Source organism: Atta colombica, unplaced genomic scaffold (assembly GCF_001594045.1).
Source record: "Atta colombica isolate Treedump-2 unplaced genomic scaffold, Acol1.0 scaffold207, whole genome shotgun sequence".
NCBI classification, from domain to species: domain Eukaryota; kingdom Metazoa; phylum Arthropoda; class Insecta; order Hymenoptera; family Formicidae; genus Atta; species Atta colombica.
Window position 1 is genome coordinate 1,965,373 of NW_017259302.1, and position 16,444 is coordinate 1,981,816.

General features: G+C 26.9%; 2 protein-coding genes across 3 annotated transcripts in view; one reads left to right on the top strand and one right to left on the bottom strand.

Moving 5' to 3' along the window:
- The window catches only part of LOC108687509 (calcium release-activated calcium channel protein 1-like), a 22,595-nt gene extending 16,403 nt beyond the window's left edge, over positions 1-6,192 (bottom strand). The window contains 1 exon segment of the mRNA XM_018193293.1: positions 6,048-6,192. Coding sequence (XP_018048782.1) covers positions 6,048-6,087 — 40 coding nt within the window. The 5' untranslated portion in view covers positions 6,088-6,192.
- The window catches only part of LOC108687508 (SEC14-like protein 2), a 40,672-nt gene that overhangs the window by 4,601 nt on the left and 19,627 nt on the right, over positions 1-16,444 (top strand). The window lies entirely within an intron of this gene.

Consider the following 16,444-nt stretch of genomic DNA (forward strand, 5'->3'; position numbering starts at 1 on the left):
TTTTATAATACTATCTTTTTTATCGCAAAATGTATATTAATTAAAGTCTTTCTAACTTACACGTTTCACAATTAACGTTTTTATACTCGGAAAAAATTTTATATTTAAAATTATTGTAATATTGTAATAGCTGCTATCAGCTATAAATTATTAAGTTTAAATGCTGTAGCTATTTTTAAAAACAATAATGTAATTTTTATACTTTTTCATAGTTCAAATTTTTATTACAAATTCAAAACTTGTTGAATAAAAGATAGTATTGTAAAGATAAGTAAAAAAATATATATCTAGCAAATTTTTGTTTGCGTATCATAGTAAAAATTAACTATTTTTATATTAGAATATTAAGCATTGGTTTACTAAAATAATTACTTTATTTATATGATAAAAATTAGTATTACCATAATAAATTATGTCGGAATCATGTTGTGATGGTCCATCAAAAATATAAGACATAGTAAAGTGTAATTTAAAATTGTATTAAATAAATTGTATTAAATTGTATTAAAACTTAATATAAAATTTTCTCCGTGTATAAATAATCGGTTTTTATATAAATATTGAATATTTAAAAATATAATGAAAAGGTTAAATTTGAATAAAATATGAAGCATTCTTCATTAAAAAAGCTTCATTTCAATTGTTATAGATATACTCTAAGAATTATATACCGAAAATATATACGTCACGCATTAATGTTATATTTGATACAAGTTAAACACACATTATACATGTATAAATCAATTTGATTAAATAAATTAGCATTAATTGGTTAATTTGCGATAAATTTTTAAGCATTTGCATAATTTGAAATTTGCGCATTTTAAAATGTTAAACTTCATTGGCAACATATATATTTCTTCATAGAAATTATGAAACTATTTCTAACAATAAATAGGCACATGTGCGACGCTGTCATATAAATTATATAGACGCGATATATTTTTTTCGTAAATTACGCGAGTTTTTTTTTGACGCGCACGTGTAAGCATACATGCGCATTTATGTCATGTACGTGTGTCCGCTACTTTTATTTATCAGTTCTAACACAAACAAGGAAAAAAAACGTTATTATTGCTCCATTTTTTAAAATGGATGTGTTTCGTGACTCCTCATACTAATGCATGTCAACATTCGCTTCCTATCCTATAATGTATATCCTATAATATATATTTCCTAGAACGATATGCGTAGTTTGACTGTTCCAACAATCATTTTCAAGAGAATTTTATTTTGCCGAGTTGATGGATATTTCAGTATTATAAAAGAGCTAGAAGTATATAAATGAATCTTGTCAATTCTTAAAATTCCTAAGATAGTTTTTTCCGAGAAGATATTTTTTTTATTTGATTATTTCGCATCAATATATTAAATACGTTTGAAAAATTGATGAAATTATGAATAAAAGAATAAAATTATATTGGAAAAATTGGAATAGCATACAAATATAGTAAAGGCGAGAAAAGTTTGACTGATACTTCTTTAACTTTATTTCATAATTTTTTAGATTATTATAATATTAGAATAGTTATTGAGGCATTCTATATTAAACCAGGCATCTTGGAAACATCAGTTTTATTTTTTTTTTAAATTTGCTTTGATCATGTTCTACTAAAAATACGAGACACGTGTTTCGTGAACAAAATTTTTTTTGTGAAATTATTCACGCTTGTAACTTGTAAAAATTTATAAAAAATCGTCGCTCATGCGAACATTCAAATTATTATAATGTCGAAACCATTAGTCGTGCAAAAAAAATGCAAGAGACCGATTTTAAAGATTTTAAATTGTTCTACGGATACATTATTTTTAATTTATCATTTTCATATAAATAAATGTTTTATTTGTTTATAATTTTTATTAACATTTTTCATCATCAACTCATCAATTAAAAAATTTTGTAAAACTATCATCATTCCCACTTCAATTATGAAATAATCTTGAAAATTTCAAAATAGAACTCGAATAGATAATTAAAAAAATTCTGTTGTGATGATATATTATGCGGAAATCTCATATTTTTATTTGTAGTATATGTCAGCAAATTAAAAAAAAAAATATTTCATGTATAAGTTATTATTTTAGCTTAATAATTTCGTATATAATGTAACGTAATGTATTATAAATTCTTCGAAGTGAAATCTCATTCTAAAGAGTGAAAATTCAGTCAATCTTGAAAAAGAATGACTCAATTTTCTATCTTTAAGAGTAAGATTTCTCTTTAGAGCGAGATTCATTCTAAAAGTTCTAAAGAGAACATTTGGCAGACATACAGCATTCCACTTTAATGTATCAGAAGAAATAGTTCAAATGTTCAACAGTGTAGACATTCTGGAGCTAACGCGCCCACGTTACATGCGCGATACGATTTTAGGAGTTATTCATCCATCGGTTAAGACATTCACATTTTTCGTGCAAATAGTCGACGAAATGGAATCTATAAAACGGCAGCAAAGTGGTCGTCCCACCGCCGTAGAAGTGCGGTAGGTAGTTCTATTTAGATCTCTCGATGGCAACCGTCCAGGATACGGTCGCCTACTCTGCGCTGTGAATACGACGTGTTAGTGCCGTGATAGTCAGGGTCAGGGCATCTGCGGCATCAGCCTAGTTACACTTAGCACGGTCGGTCTGATCTATTTAACACCTCATAACAAACGAAAGACCCAGATGCACTTCTTGCAAATAAAACACATTCTTGTTTACAGAATATCTTTCTTGATTTTGTCTTTAAAATAAAAAAAAAATGGCCACAATGGCTTTCCATTACGTTTCAAATTAAGAAAAACTATGATAGGCTAAAACTCAAATTTAAGATTCCTGCCTACTCATTGTAGCTTGGATTGTGACATCAGAAAAAACAAAGACATAGAAAGATAAAGAAAATTCTTGCAAATTTATTAAAATGTATTTTTTAATAAAACAACATTTGCAAAATCGATAGAATAGATTTGTATACACAATAAAATACCGAAAATATTCCTCTTGTCCTATCTGGTCAATCAATAAATAATTATATAGTTAAAATTTAATTAACGAGAAAATGAAATTAAGCTATATAATAGGTGTTAAATATTTTGTTGAGATAAATACAATATGATTTTATTCTTCGTCGATAGTATTAAAGTTTAAAATATTAATTATCAAGTATTATAAATAATATTATAGTATTATTATGAAATATTAAATTCGTCGGTCTATCTTCTTTAGCAATGAAAAACAGAAATAACTATTTATGACAGAGTATATATAGGGTGTCCTGAAATTTGCGAATCAAAGTACTACAACAAAAAAGTTTGTAAAAAAATAAAAATATTATTCGTAAATTTTTATTTTAAGTAATAATTTCATAGACAGACAGCGGTCTAAACATATAATCTATAATTAATTATATTTAAACTCTTATATTTCAAAAACTACTACTTGAAATAAAAATGTATATACGTATAACATTTTTTAATCTTTTAAAAACTTTCTTGCTGTGATATCTTGATTCGCGAATTTCGGAACAGCCTATATATGTATTCCCTGTGTGTAAATAATTCCTTTAAATAAAATTATTTTTCCACTGAATCATTATTTTATGTATTTTTAATGAGAAAAACATCAAATATTATGATTTAAAACAGACGGATGAAACGATCTCGATCAGTGCATCATCGTAATGATTTCCAGATGATTTACTATTCCAAATGATTTATGATCTATTATAAATAAATTTCATAGATATACTACGTGGCTGATGTTTTCTGTGAAAACCCGTCGAAGCCTAAATCAATAAACTGCGTCGTGGAGTTCTTTCCGCGCGAGATGACGGGATCTTCAATGAAAGAGGTCGAATACTATTAAATATTGTTGATCTCTTGTAAAGATGATGATTCACACATGTTATCATTAATGATTCTTAAGTTCACACTTGCGATAAGTCGAATGGCTAAAAAATGGACCACAAGCTATGTTCTTTCTTTCATTGAAAATAAGACAACATGAATAAGATGATTGAAAAGTACATATTTTCTAGAAATTGTTCTTAAATTCATATATCTTTATAAAAAACCATAGATATTTATCTAATCACTATAAATCAACGATGTAAATAAACAATTCTTTTCTTTTTTCTATGCACATCATTGAATTAAATGAAGAGAGATTAATTAATTCAATCAAGCATTTTCTATTTTCATTACTTTCTCGAAATAATCATGTACAAGAAATATAACGGCAATGCAATTTCAAAAATTGAAACCGGAAAAATAAATGATAACCTATAGCGAGGTTATATACAAGAGAAGTGCAACGCGAAATGGAAATTGCCATTGCATTTGTTAAAAATGCAGCCTGAGATATTTATTACAGTCAATATATTGCAAGCAATACTGTCTTAGGATTCTAATTAACGTCATCAGTTGTACGTTGTCTTTCTTCGCGCGAGATTTATTCGACACATACTTTATCATTTGACTCAGAAATGCTTTCGGAAATTGTCTTGTCAGACGAAAACAAAATCGCGAGTATATTCATTGTTACGTTAGCAGCCTATTATTTGCGGTATCCTGTTATTGTGCGATTTACGAGTAATTATACAAACTGTTGTGACTGAAAAATGTGTTTCATATACGTGCACTTCCGAGAATCTAGTTACAGACTGATTTTGATTTTTTTCGAGATCAATACCAAGAGAAAATTAGTTAACGCCGAGATCTAGTAAGAGGAGAAACTAGTAACAATTTCAATTACTAATTCTTTTGCAAATCACTGTGCTTTATAGCTGTGAATAATCTTCTCAATTATCGTGCAGTTACCTTCATCAAACTGGACGTTATTATACTTGTCATGTAAATATCTTAAAAAATTAAAAAAAACTTATAAAGCATAATATCTTCTAAGGCATTAAACCTTATAAGTTTTTTAATAACCATATGCACAAGTACTTTTTATTGTATAAGTATAAATTCAAGGTAAACTTAAAAGATAAGCAAGATAGTAAGTATTCATGACTATAGATAATCTTTTCCTTTAACGGAAAATATGTATATAATTCTTTAACAAGTGTAATTTAAACGTCACTAAAATAGAAATAATTATACAAATAATATGTATATATTAAATAAATTAAGCTTGTTTTTATAACGAGCTAGCAAGATTAACATAATAGTGAGCTGTAAAATCATAACACTGCTTCCAAAAAAAAAGAATAAATAAAAAATTTCGAAACTAATAATCGCTGCGATTCAGATTAAAAATCGTCATTTTTATATCAATTTTTAAGTAAAATATCAATAAAATATCTATATGAGCTTTCATAATTATTAGTGCATAAATTATATCATTTTTTTCAAAATGCAATTCAAAAAATGATTTTCGAATTATTATTATGAATGAATTAGACACAGATTACTCTATTAAAAGTAAATCAACTTGACTTCACAGAAATAGTTGCCGTTAAATAGCTGCACTTAAGTGCAACTATAAGTATGTCGTTCTTAAAATTTTTTTTTTAAATCATGATACTTTCTACAAGAATAACACATTTTGAATTGTGTCATTTTTTTAAATAAAGAAGAATTTTCTACAAAGAACATAAAGAGTAAGATAATTTTGGTGATCAAAATTTGAAGAAGAAATATATTTTTTATCTCTAATTTAATCATTTTATCTAATGAAGATATTGGATATTTCGAGTTATGACACTTTGATGTCAATATTCTAAATTTGTTATAATTCTTTATATTATATCAAAATCGTCACAACTTAAAAAAGTGTTTTTTAAAGATTGTAAAACAAAAATAATAAAATTGCCATTGTTCACATTTCTGAAAGTATTTTTTTTGCAATCCAATATTTAATTAGTCAATTATTTACTGTTAAGTTAAAAATAATAAATAATTCTTCCCCTTTTCTGAAAAACTTAATTTTTCGAATTGGTTCATTTTTTGAGTTGGGTTACTTCTGAAATAAAAGGATGATGTGTTCACAAGCAATAGTTTTATATGTATTAGATTTATTCTATAGCTCGCAAATATTATTTTATTTATTCTTAAAGAACTTACGAGTGCCGGTATCAACACGTCGACGAGTTTCCATGTTCATAAAGATAAACAATCACAAAAAATAGGTCGCAGAATTAGCAATTACGTACTCGGAATGTAAAATGCTTTGTGAGCATTTCTTTATGAGTAAGTTCTTTCTATACCGAATATTGAGAATAAAAAACTAACGAGATTTTCGATGTAGTCTCAACGCGATTATTTTATTTTCTGCTATAGATACACTGAGAAAAAAGTTGTTGATTTAAAAAAATATTAATTGATTCAACTAACTATGATGGTTATGGTCACTATGATTGTCAAGTAAATATCTGTCAGTTCAAACAAATAACACGTTTTAAATTATAAGAATAAATTATTTTGTTGACATGAATTCTTAAATATGCTCACGTATATTTAACTTAGATACATGAATTAAATAGTCACTATAAATTAATATAATTAAAACACATTTAATCACGTTAACAACTTTTCTTCATAGTGTAAATACGCGGAACCGTATTCTACGCGGCGCTCATTGCGTTTGTTATCACAAGTAAATATTAGATATTATCCTCTTGTTATTTATAGAAATCGGAATTTATGTCGAGAATTATACCATCGTACAATAACGTTACTTCGATAAATGGGAGAGCCGAGAAATCGTGAATCGTTCACACGTTCCAATGGGAAGAACGATGTATTCCCGTTAACATTCACGAAATGCAGGAAAAGAACCGCTAGAACGGAAAGAGTGGAAAAGAGCGCGACAAACTCCACAGTGTACGCGCTACGCTCACGAATGTCGACTGGCAGGCTGTTCTCGAAAGGCTGTTCGTTCGGAGTATCGGTCGAAAAGCCACGGCCGTGTCAGCTGAGCGTGGAAAGCAACGGTACACTGATTATGAGAAAACTGGAATGTCTCTCTCTCTCTCTCTCTCTCTCTCTCTCTCTTTCTCTATGTATTTATCTTTATCTTTCCCATATATATCACTAATATGCGTCGTCGTAAAAACGCACGATAGATCGAATGCAACACGCAGACTGACAAGGACTGTTTAGTGTCGCGAGTCACTAATTATTTTGCGATAAGCATGTAATCAGGCACGAGGTGGGTTCTAATAGAGGATGTAAATATTATTGACAAATTTTAAAAGTAATACGTGTTCCTTGTAAAAATTTGATAGAAGGTAATGATTAATTACTTCTTTCACACTGAGAAAAATGTTGAAAATGAACGAAGATTCTGATACGAATAAGAATTCTGGTTATCTCAACTAGAATAATAATAGATAGATTTAACCAGAAAATTTGTTCCATTTTCAGAATTCCAACCAGACATTTTTCTCAGTGTAAATATTAAAAGTATTATCGTTCGAGTGCTTTCAGTACTCAAAATAAATGATTCATCACTATCTTTTAGTATTAAATTTATCAGGATTAAATTAACTGGATTTCTGTACACGGGAAAATTTTGCTGAAATATTTAAAAATTCAGACAGATACAGATCTAAAAATAATTTTGTTGGATTATTAAAATAATTATACAGGAAACTCAAGCATGAGCAATTCTGCAAAAAAAACTTTTGATAAGCAACTAATTTGAACGTTCTACATAATTATTTTAATGATTCAAATATAATTATTTTCAGATTTGTACAAAAAATGGTTTTGTTGAAATATTTAAAAATTTAGTGTGATAGCTAAATTTTTAGACACTTCAACAAAACCGTTTCTTCGGTATAAAGTATGCTATTAAATAGGCTGTTAATTCCAAATAATTTCTTGTATCTTCATTATTTTGACTGTTATTATATTAATAAAAGTTGATATTTTGATATATCATCAAATGTTGTTTTTGAGTCAACTGTAAAAATAAAAAAAATCTTAGTTAAAAAATAGAACCATTGTCAAATTTTCTTTAAGTTAATAACAACGATCTCATTAAAATTTTAGTTCGTTGTGGAATTAAGTATGTCACTCTTTAAAAAATTAATTGATATTATTAATTTCAAAGCAGTTTTTATTTAAAAAATATCACAGTATCTCTAGAATAATATTGTTATTTCTGCGCACACAACTATATCGTTTAAAGTTTAAATATCGAAGTTCAAGCTTTACGTCATAACGCTGTAATAATTAAATGGGTAAAAAAGCGATTAATCACTGATAAAAAAGAGTTGAGAGTATCAGGAAAAAGTATATTTTCTAGGTTGCGTGTACAAATAAAAATTATCACATCACAGCTGAGATTGAAATCTGAAATCGGAATATTTTCTACTAAATTATATATGATATATATTACAAACTAAACAAATGTATATATATTATTATAAATGTATATATATTATTATATTAACTGACGAGGAGAACTAACTTTTGTGTTTACAGCATCGAAATCCAAATTTATAAAGATTTAATCATTTCCAATGATTGATTCAATATGTATCAATAAATCGTAATCTACTATTAATCACGAATAAATATAGAAATCAGCGTCAATTGAAGTTATGTCGGCTTCAATATTCATAAAATATTATATTTTAATCTGCAAAAATCTGCGAATGCATTAATATTGCAGTCAGTCAATTGCTCTAATGGCCATTATATTTATTGATTTATATATATATATATATATATATATATATATATATATATATATATATATATACACACACACACACACACACACACACACACACACACACACATACACAAACTTTGCAGAGTGTTTAATGTAATCATTTTTTATTCTTTCTTTATGTCTTTATCAATACCTTTCTACTCAATTAGTTTTTACGAGCCAAGTTAATGCACCATTAACATCGACAACAATCGCTATTAACTGCTCTAATATTTAAATGTCATTTTATACAAAAAAAATTTCGTAATAATTATTCTTTAATAATATAATCTTTTAAAGAAAAATAAAAATATCTCAAAAAAAAATAAAGGGAAACAATTTTGTAAACGTTCCTTGTTCATTAATTCTTGCTTTAAATTAATCAAATCTGATACTAATTGAAAACTTCTTATCTTAAATTAAAAAAGAATGGCAAAAAAAAATTACTAACATCAGACTATTTTTCCATGGGGCAACACTGTGTTTTATTAATATTATATATCATCGAGATGATTAATTATAAGTGGAAATAATTCTTACATAATTAATTAAATCATGTCGTTACTTAATCTGATGAGTTTTTATGTTAGTTTCTGTATACAGATACTATATATTACTCGGAACAAATTTACAAATTTCTGATTTATGTAATTTTTTTTTATATTGCGCGTTATACACACAACGAAAATAGAAACACGCTTTCGCGTGTACTCGCTCCGATTTATTTGATTCACAAAATTATATACGCGTGTTGATAAAAAGGAAAAATAACTCTTTTCTCTTCAGATTATTAAATTTATGCTTCCTATATAAAATTATATAAATTTATAATGAGAATGTAATCGCCGAGGAATTTTAATCATGCTAAGCGTATTAATAGGTATTAATAAATACAAAACAATATTTTAAAGATAATATTTTAATGTTATGTTGATAAAAAAAATTAAAAGTCACAATCAGTATATAAATGAGAATAAATGCCTCATAACCTTTTTAAAAAAACTGAAATGTTTATATCATTGGATGTAGTTATTAAAAAAGTTATCGTATTTAAATTTATACAAACGTCATTATATTTCGTTTTTATTATTTAGAAATAATTCAGAAATCAATTTCACTACAATAAATTTTAAATAAAAACCGGTCAAAATTTTTCAATTATAATTAATTATATGTATACCAAACAATAAGGTTCTATTATAAAATAATATTTTTCTGTTGAAAAAAAAATGTAGAATAGCAAAGACATCAATTAAAAATTTGTTTTTGCCGACAGTTAAAATTAAAATTTTAAAGTCCTAAAAGTGAATGAATAAATTTTCTTACACGAAATTTTCGCTAAACAGCAGTTTTATTTCGAACATATCGATGAATATGTTAATTAAGCAAAAAATGATATAACATAAATATACTCTCTTTTTGCTTCTTTCTTTCTTGAAAACACTTAGGCGCATGCATAAGTCTGCGCATAAATGGAACATCAATATTTGTCACATTCATGCTGAAATCGCATAAACTCTACTACATTTACTCCACGTCACGTAAACATCAGTTCCGTGACAGATTAATGTCACACATGCAAACAGACGGCAATCCTTCTTTAATTCCTCCAAATATCATTTAAAACACATGTTCAAAATTAATTACAAAAATATCTAAAATATTTTAGCTATCATAACAATACAAACCCAATCATAAAAAATTCACAGTCTGTTTTAACACATATGGATCCTTTCCGCGTTACATATTTAGTAGTTGCTTGAGCGTCATCAATTGTCAAAGAAACATAACCTATACAGAGATTCGATCGACGAAGCTCCACCCGTTTCGCGAGTTACTTCGTTAATCGTCTTATCCACGATTTCGCGTCTATCATCAAACAACACAAAGCACATACGTATCATTTTGTAGCAAAACTGACTTACGTAAAGACTGCTGTCCCACGAACCTGCGTGGGTGAGCCGCACGGCCTTGAAGTCAACGTATCGACCCTGTCACCGTGCGATTCGTTCGCTCTTTTTTCACCGGAGATATGCCGGATACGACGACGGAGTTCGACGGTGCTGATAGGATACGATCGCCCGATTCTCATGCTTTGCTAGTAATCTTACGCGAGGCACCTCGATCCGCCTCGCGAAAACGACTTGAAGCTCGCGAAAACTATGGGAACCGGGAATCTCACTGTCGCACTGCCACCACGTTGAGCTGCGTCGCATCGAACTTATTCGCGTCGCATACTCGCGTCGCGACCTTCCTTGTTATAAGTCGTAACCCCCGATCACCTTCAAATCGAACTCGCGATATGTATAGACGGATACAGCATTTGCAACTGCGCATTGTACTCATCATATATTATCATACAGCGTTACTTTTGCAGCTTCGGCAAAAGCGCGTTCAGCAAAAAAAGCAGTGTAATTGTATACTGTTGTAAAATTCTTTAATATAATTGGTCTATACATTTAAATCTAATAAGGAATTAAAAATAAAAATACCAATCATATTAAAGAATTTTACAATAGTTGCAAAGCTGTTTTCTTTGATGAACGCAGCCAATCTTAATATTGGAGCAGAATAGCTTCGATTAAATTTCAGTTATAATTGGCGATTAATTTTATTATATTATATATCGCTCATATAATTTTTTAACGTAATTTTTTATCGTAATTCGAGTCAAATTCCAAATTCCAAAAATGTATTTCAATTTGTATTGTTCTCTTTGATAATACAATTTATAAATAAACATTCTACATATATCTTTTAAACATATAAAGATAAGCAAAAGTTCTCGTTTAATTGTAAAATAATTTACGCAGCATTCAATCATAAAAAAATTAGACTGTGAATTTAAATTTCCAGAATAGGATAGGAAATTTTACATCTCATGCAAATAATATAGGATTTTTATCGAAAAATATATTTATATTATTTCAGTAATACATATAGAATTATTTATCTTTTATTATTACACATAGAAAAATTAAGGGGCGACGAATTATTCCATACAATATATATCATTGCAACAATATTGCAACATTACAGTAATGCTATTGCAATATATAGTACACAATTATACTATTTTCTGTACTGTATAAGATATAGTTAGAAATTATTCTTGAAATGACTTTGTTTTTTAAATTTTGATTAACTTAATCGATGATAAATTCAAAGTAGACATGATAATTGACACAGCATTCATACATCAATAATACTCAATATTATATAAACTAAATATAGCTTATATAAACTGAATATAGCTAGCTATTACTGGAATTCGAATTTACCTTCTTTCATTTTCCTTATAAAACATTGAATAACAAGATTTCGTAAGAAAATTTGTGTCATTCGTATTTGAATGACGGTGCACTTTTGGAAAAGAATGCCATATGTGTATAAACGTGGCAGTGAATACATTAAAGAGAAAATTTTCAATTCGTTGTTCCCGATTTAATTTTTATTTCTGTAAACAATAAACAGATTAATAATTCTATTATATTTACGTTAATAAAATAATGCAATTACTCGGCAATTAACTCATTAAACAGCACATGCAATATTTCAAATGGATATAATTGTTAATTTTTAAATTTGACACATGAAAAGAAGAATTAGAATTATAGAATTAGAAATTTTGCTGCAAGCAATTCATTGAAATAATCGCCGATTAGATCGAATATTCCCGAATATATAGAAGTTATTATCAAATATGTTTTTTACCTGAATTAGTGTGTATACACTATTGAAATTTAAAGTAAATAGATATATGTTTGATACTTAATTAGTAAAAGAAAAAGTACAGTTTAATATTACAGAAATAAAAAACAGATTTACTGTCATTAATGGTTTCCTTTACAGAAATCCATGCTGACCGTAATTTTTACTAAAAGACAGAAATTAATTATTTGGAGTACAAAAAGGTACTAAACTTTTTGTTTTTGATATTTAAAATAAGCAATTATAATTATTTTCAATATTAAGCCAGTAAATATTAGATTTTTGTAAAAGTCACACATTTGGTGTTTACGAAAATATACATGTACAGTGCATTCAATATCTGTACACGTATACAGGGTGTCTTAAAATTTACAACATAAAATTCTGTAGCAAAATAGTTTTCTCGAAAAATTAAATAAAAAAGCTATTTGTAAATTTCTATTTTAGCAATAATTTTTGAAATAATAAGGATTTAAATACAGCCAATTACAGATTATATTTAGATAATCACATGTCCATAAATCGCGCGTAATATCAGTGAGTGCTGATGAGCGAACACTTCGAGTTCGCTGATCAGTACGTTCAATAATACTTATAAATGATCATCTAAATGTAATCTATAGCCATAGTTAAATCCTTATATTATAGAAACTATTGCTTAAAATAAAAATTTATAAATATAATCCTTTTCACTTAATTTTTCGAAAACTTTCTTGCTAAATTTTGAGTGCAAATTTTGAGATATTCAGTATATACATCGATATTTAAATCACACATGTATAAATAATAACCTTATACATACAATGCTTGAAACATATATGAACAAAATATATTATCATATTTAAGGGAACATATAATGTAATAGGCATCAAGTTTGCAATGAGTTTTTCTAAAACATTTAAATATAAATATGTTATCATTTGCTTTATAATAATCATTTTATATAACATGAAGTCCTTTTTAAAAATAAAGAATATCAATTGATTGAAATTTTGTGGCTTATATCATTTTATCATTTTGAATCATTACTATGAATCATATTTGAAATTTGTCCAAAAATTTGTCGAATGATCGACAAATTCGAAAAGTGGAAATCAAATCAAATGATACGCGATCAAGTTCGATATTTAATGCGAAAGCAGTATTTGCATTTGTCGATAGATAGCCCCACCAGAACTGTGCATGATGCTGTAGAGATATAATGAATCCCCATTGAATAAAAGAAATGATATATGTACGGACGATTAAATCAGATTAAATCAGATTTAATCTGATTCTTAAAAAAAAGTTAAGAAAAAAATTTGCTACAATCTGTTGAAAGATTAAATGGCAATAATAACTGTTTCCATTATATGATAAACTGCAATCTGCAATTTATCATATGATGGAAACTAACTGCGTTAAGTTAGGTTAGATTAGATTAGGTTAGGTTAAAAGCATCAGTTAATCAATGCAATCATGATTTAAGGATTGAATTATACAATATCAATTAAAAGTTATCAGTCAAAAAAACTAATATCAAACAATATTATTTAAAAATTTTTGATGATATTAATCTACGAATATGACCTAAATCTGCAAAAAAGAAAACAACAAATAATTTGACTATAATGATTATATTAGATGTGGGAAAAAGTTCGTGACGTTTTTTTAATGCATCTAACGGGAAAAAGCCACGAACTTTTTCCCACACCTAATATATATGTATAATTAATGGTTATATATGTATAACTAATGATTATATATGTATATGTATATATACATAGCAAAATGACAATATTTTACAACAATTTATATATAAAATTTAACTTAATTCTTAATTATATAATTCAAGATTGGACTGATGAAAATAAATTTTATGTAAAAAAAATTTATTATTTTTTAAAGCGGATTTTTGCTTAAATATTTCGATGTAATTATATACAATATATGTATATACATATAATTTTAGCAAATCGCATCCAAATCATTACGTGTCGAATTCTTAATGTTACCTCATCAAATTTGCAAATAAGTATTACAAGAAACCATTTTGGATTATAAAATCAAGAAAAAAATTTAATAATTTTAAATTTTTAATTTTAATAATTTTTTCAATAAGAGAACTGTTCAAATTTTACGGAGATACAATAAAAAAAAACAATAAATCATATGAAGTTTTTATATTTTTATATTTTTGATATTGTGTTTAGATATGACATACATCCTTAATTTTATTTTTCTTTATTTGTCACGATAATTTAGTAAATATTCCACATTAAGCGAAATTTCGATCACTGAATTAATGAAGTAAATGTCTCGTTTCGCTTGCGCTCGCAACGCAATTCATGTCACAGTAAAAGCGTGACAGAAAGGCATACAAGAAGAATTAGTTACTTACTATTTACAGTGTCGACTAGAAAATTTCCGCTTATGTGTGGATCAGGTTGAATCTTCCATTACAGAGAATCGCGCGTATATGATTATAGCAAGATGGAGAATGTCGGTGCTCAATTTGCCAGACATTTAAACTGACCTTGAAGCCAAGTTACATTACGATTTCTCTTGAAGTACGCATGATAAATTTAGTACGATTTTCTTTACAATATCTGGAATTAAAATTCGATGCGTAAACAGTGAAATTTTTAAGTCTGAACATTGATATTGAAAATAATCGTACAATAAACTTATGAACTCGTGACTCAAGATTAAATATGATTTGAATATTAGATAAACGGATCTCTAAATTGAACAATAGCATTTAGAGCGCTGATTGCGGACTATAAATAAATTCTCAAGATGAACCTCTAATATATGCCATTCATATGCATATATATTGCATAAAAGCGTAATTTCTCAAATTAATAGTAAGCCAAATCAAAACGATTTATTATTGCCTCACGCCGCAAGAATATTAATAGAAAAAAAGCAACATGCTTATAAATACAGCATGCCTGACTGTTTAGCGACTGGTAGTCGACATTTTTTCGTTGATTTTAAGTTGACTTTCGATATTTAGCTGATTATTAAAATGTTTAGATAATTGTAGGTTAGATAATTGTAGGTTTATTAGTTAACATAAAGTCGACTACATTAGCTGACTGGCGGTGATTATATTACAGTTGAGACATTTGTCGTCTTTTAGTTGATTAAAAGTTGATATTTAGTCTAATTTAAATCGAGGATGCGTATTATGAAATTATTTATAATAAATTCCGATTGCGGAATAAGTATTATTGTTTCCTAGATTTTTATTGTGTTTTCTGGAAGAATGAAATAATTCGGATCGAAATTTATTCCGAAAAATGTCATAATAGAAGTATTAGACTGAAGATACAGTAGGAAGATTATAAGGAATATAATAGAAAGAATAATGAATATCCGGTAAAAAATTACTCATGAATAAATATGTACAAATATAGATATTCATAAACAAGCATTGCATGACTATGCAATGTTCATATATCTTTTTTTTTGTAAAATTACTTTTTTTAGTGTAATAGAAATATTAATTAATATTAATAGTAACGTAAAAACATTAAAAATAATTAAAAAATTAATTTTCACACTATTTGTTTAAAAAAAAATCAAGTTTGAAAAAATGTAAAAAAATTCCTTATGTATGTAATAATTATGTACAAAATTATGCATAATTGTGTATGACCAATTTTTTTTATATTTCTTCAAACTTGTTTTTTTCTAAAACAAACACTGCAAAAATTTTCCCTTTAATTATTTTTTATGTTTTCACATTACTATTATTATTTGTATTACACTAAAAAGTAATCTTACAAAAGAAAGAGAGATATATGAACATGTATGGACACATTTCATATATATGTTTGACAATCATATATGATAATCATTGATTGTATATGTTTATAAATGTTTATGTATGTTTACGTATTTATTCATATTCATGTATGAAAAATTTTTTATCAGGTAACGATTTCAATATAACTATATATTCCGGTATATCCGATTTCTAATAGATTGAAATTCGATATTACTTATTCCTCATACTATTCTATTGTGTGTATTCTTAAAGATGTTTATACCTATTTGTACAAATATGTAACATTTACATTTTAATCTATATATATATATA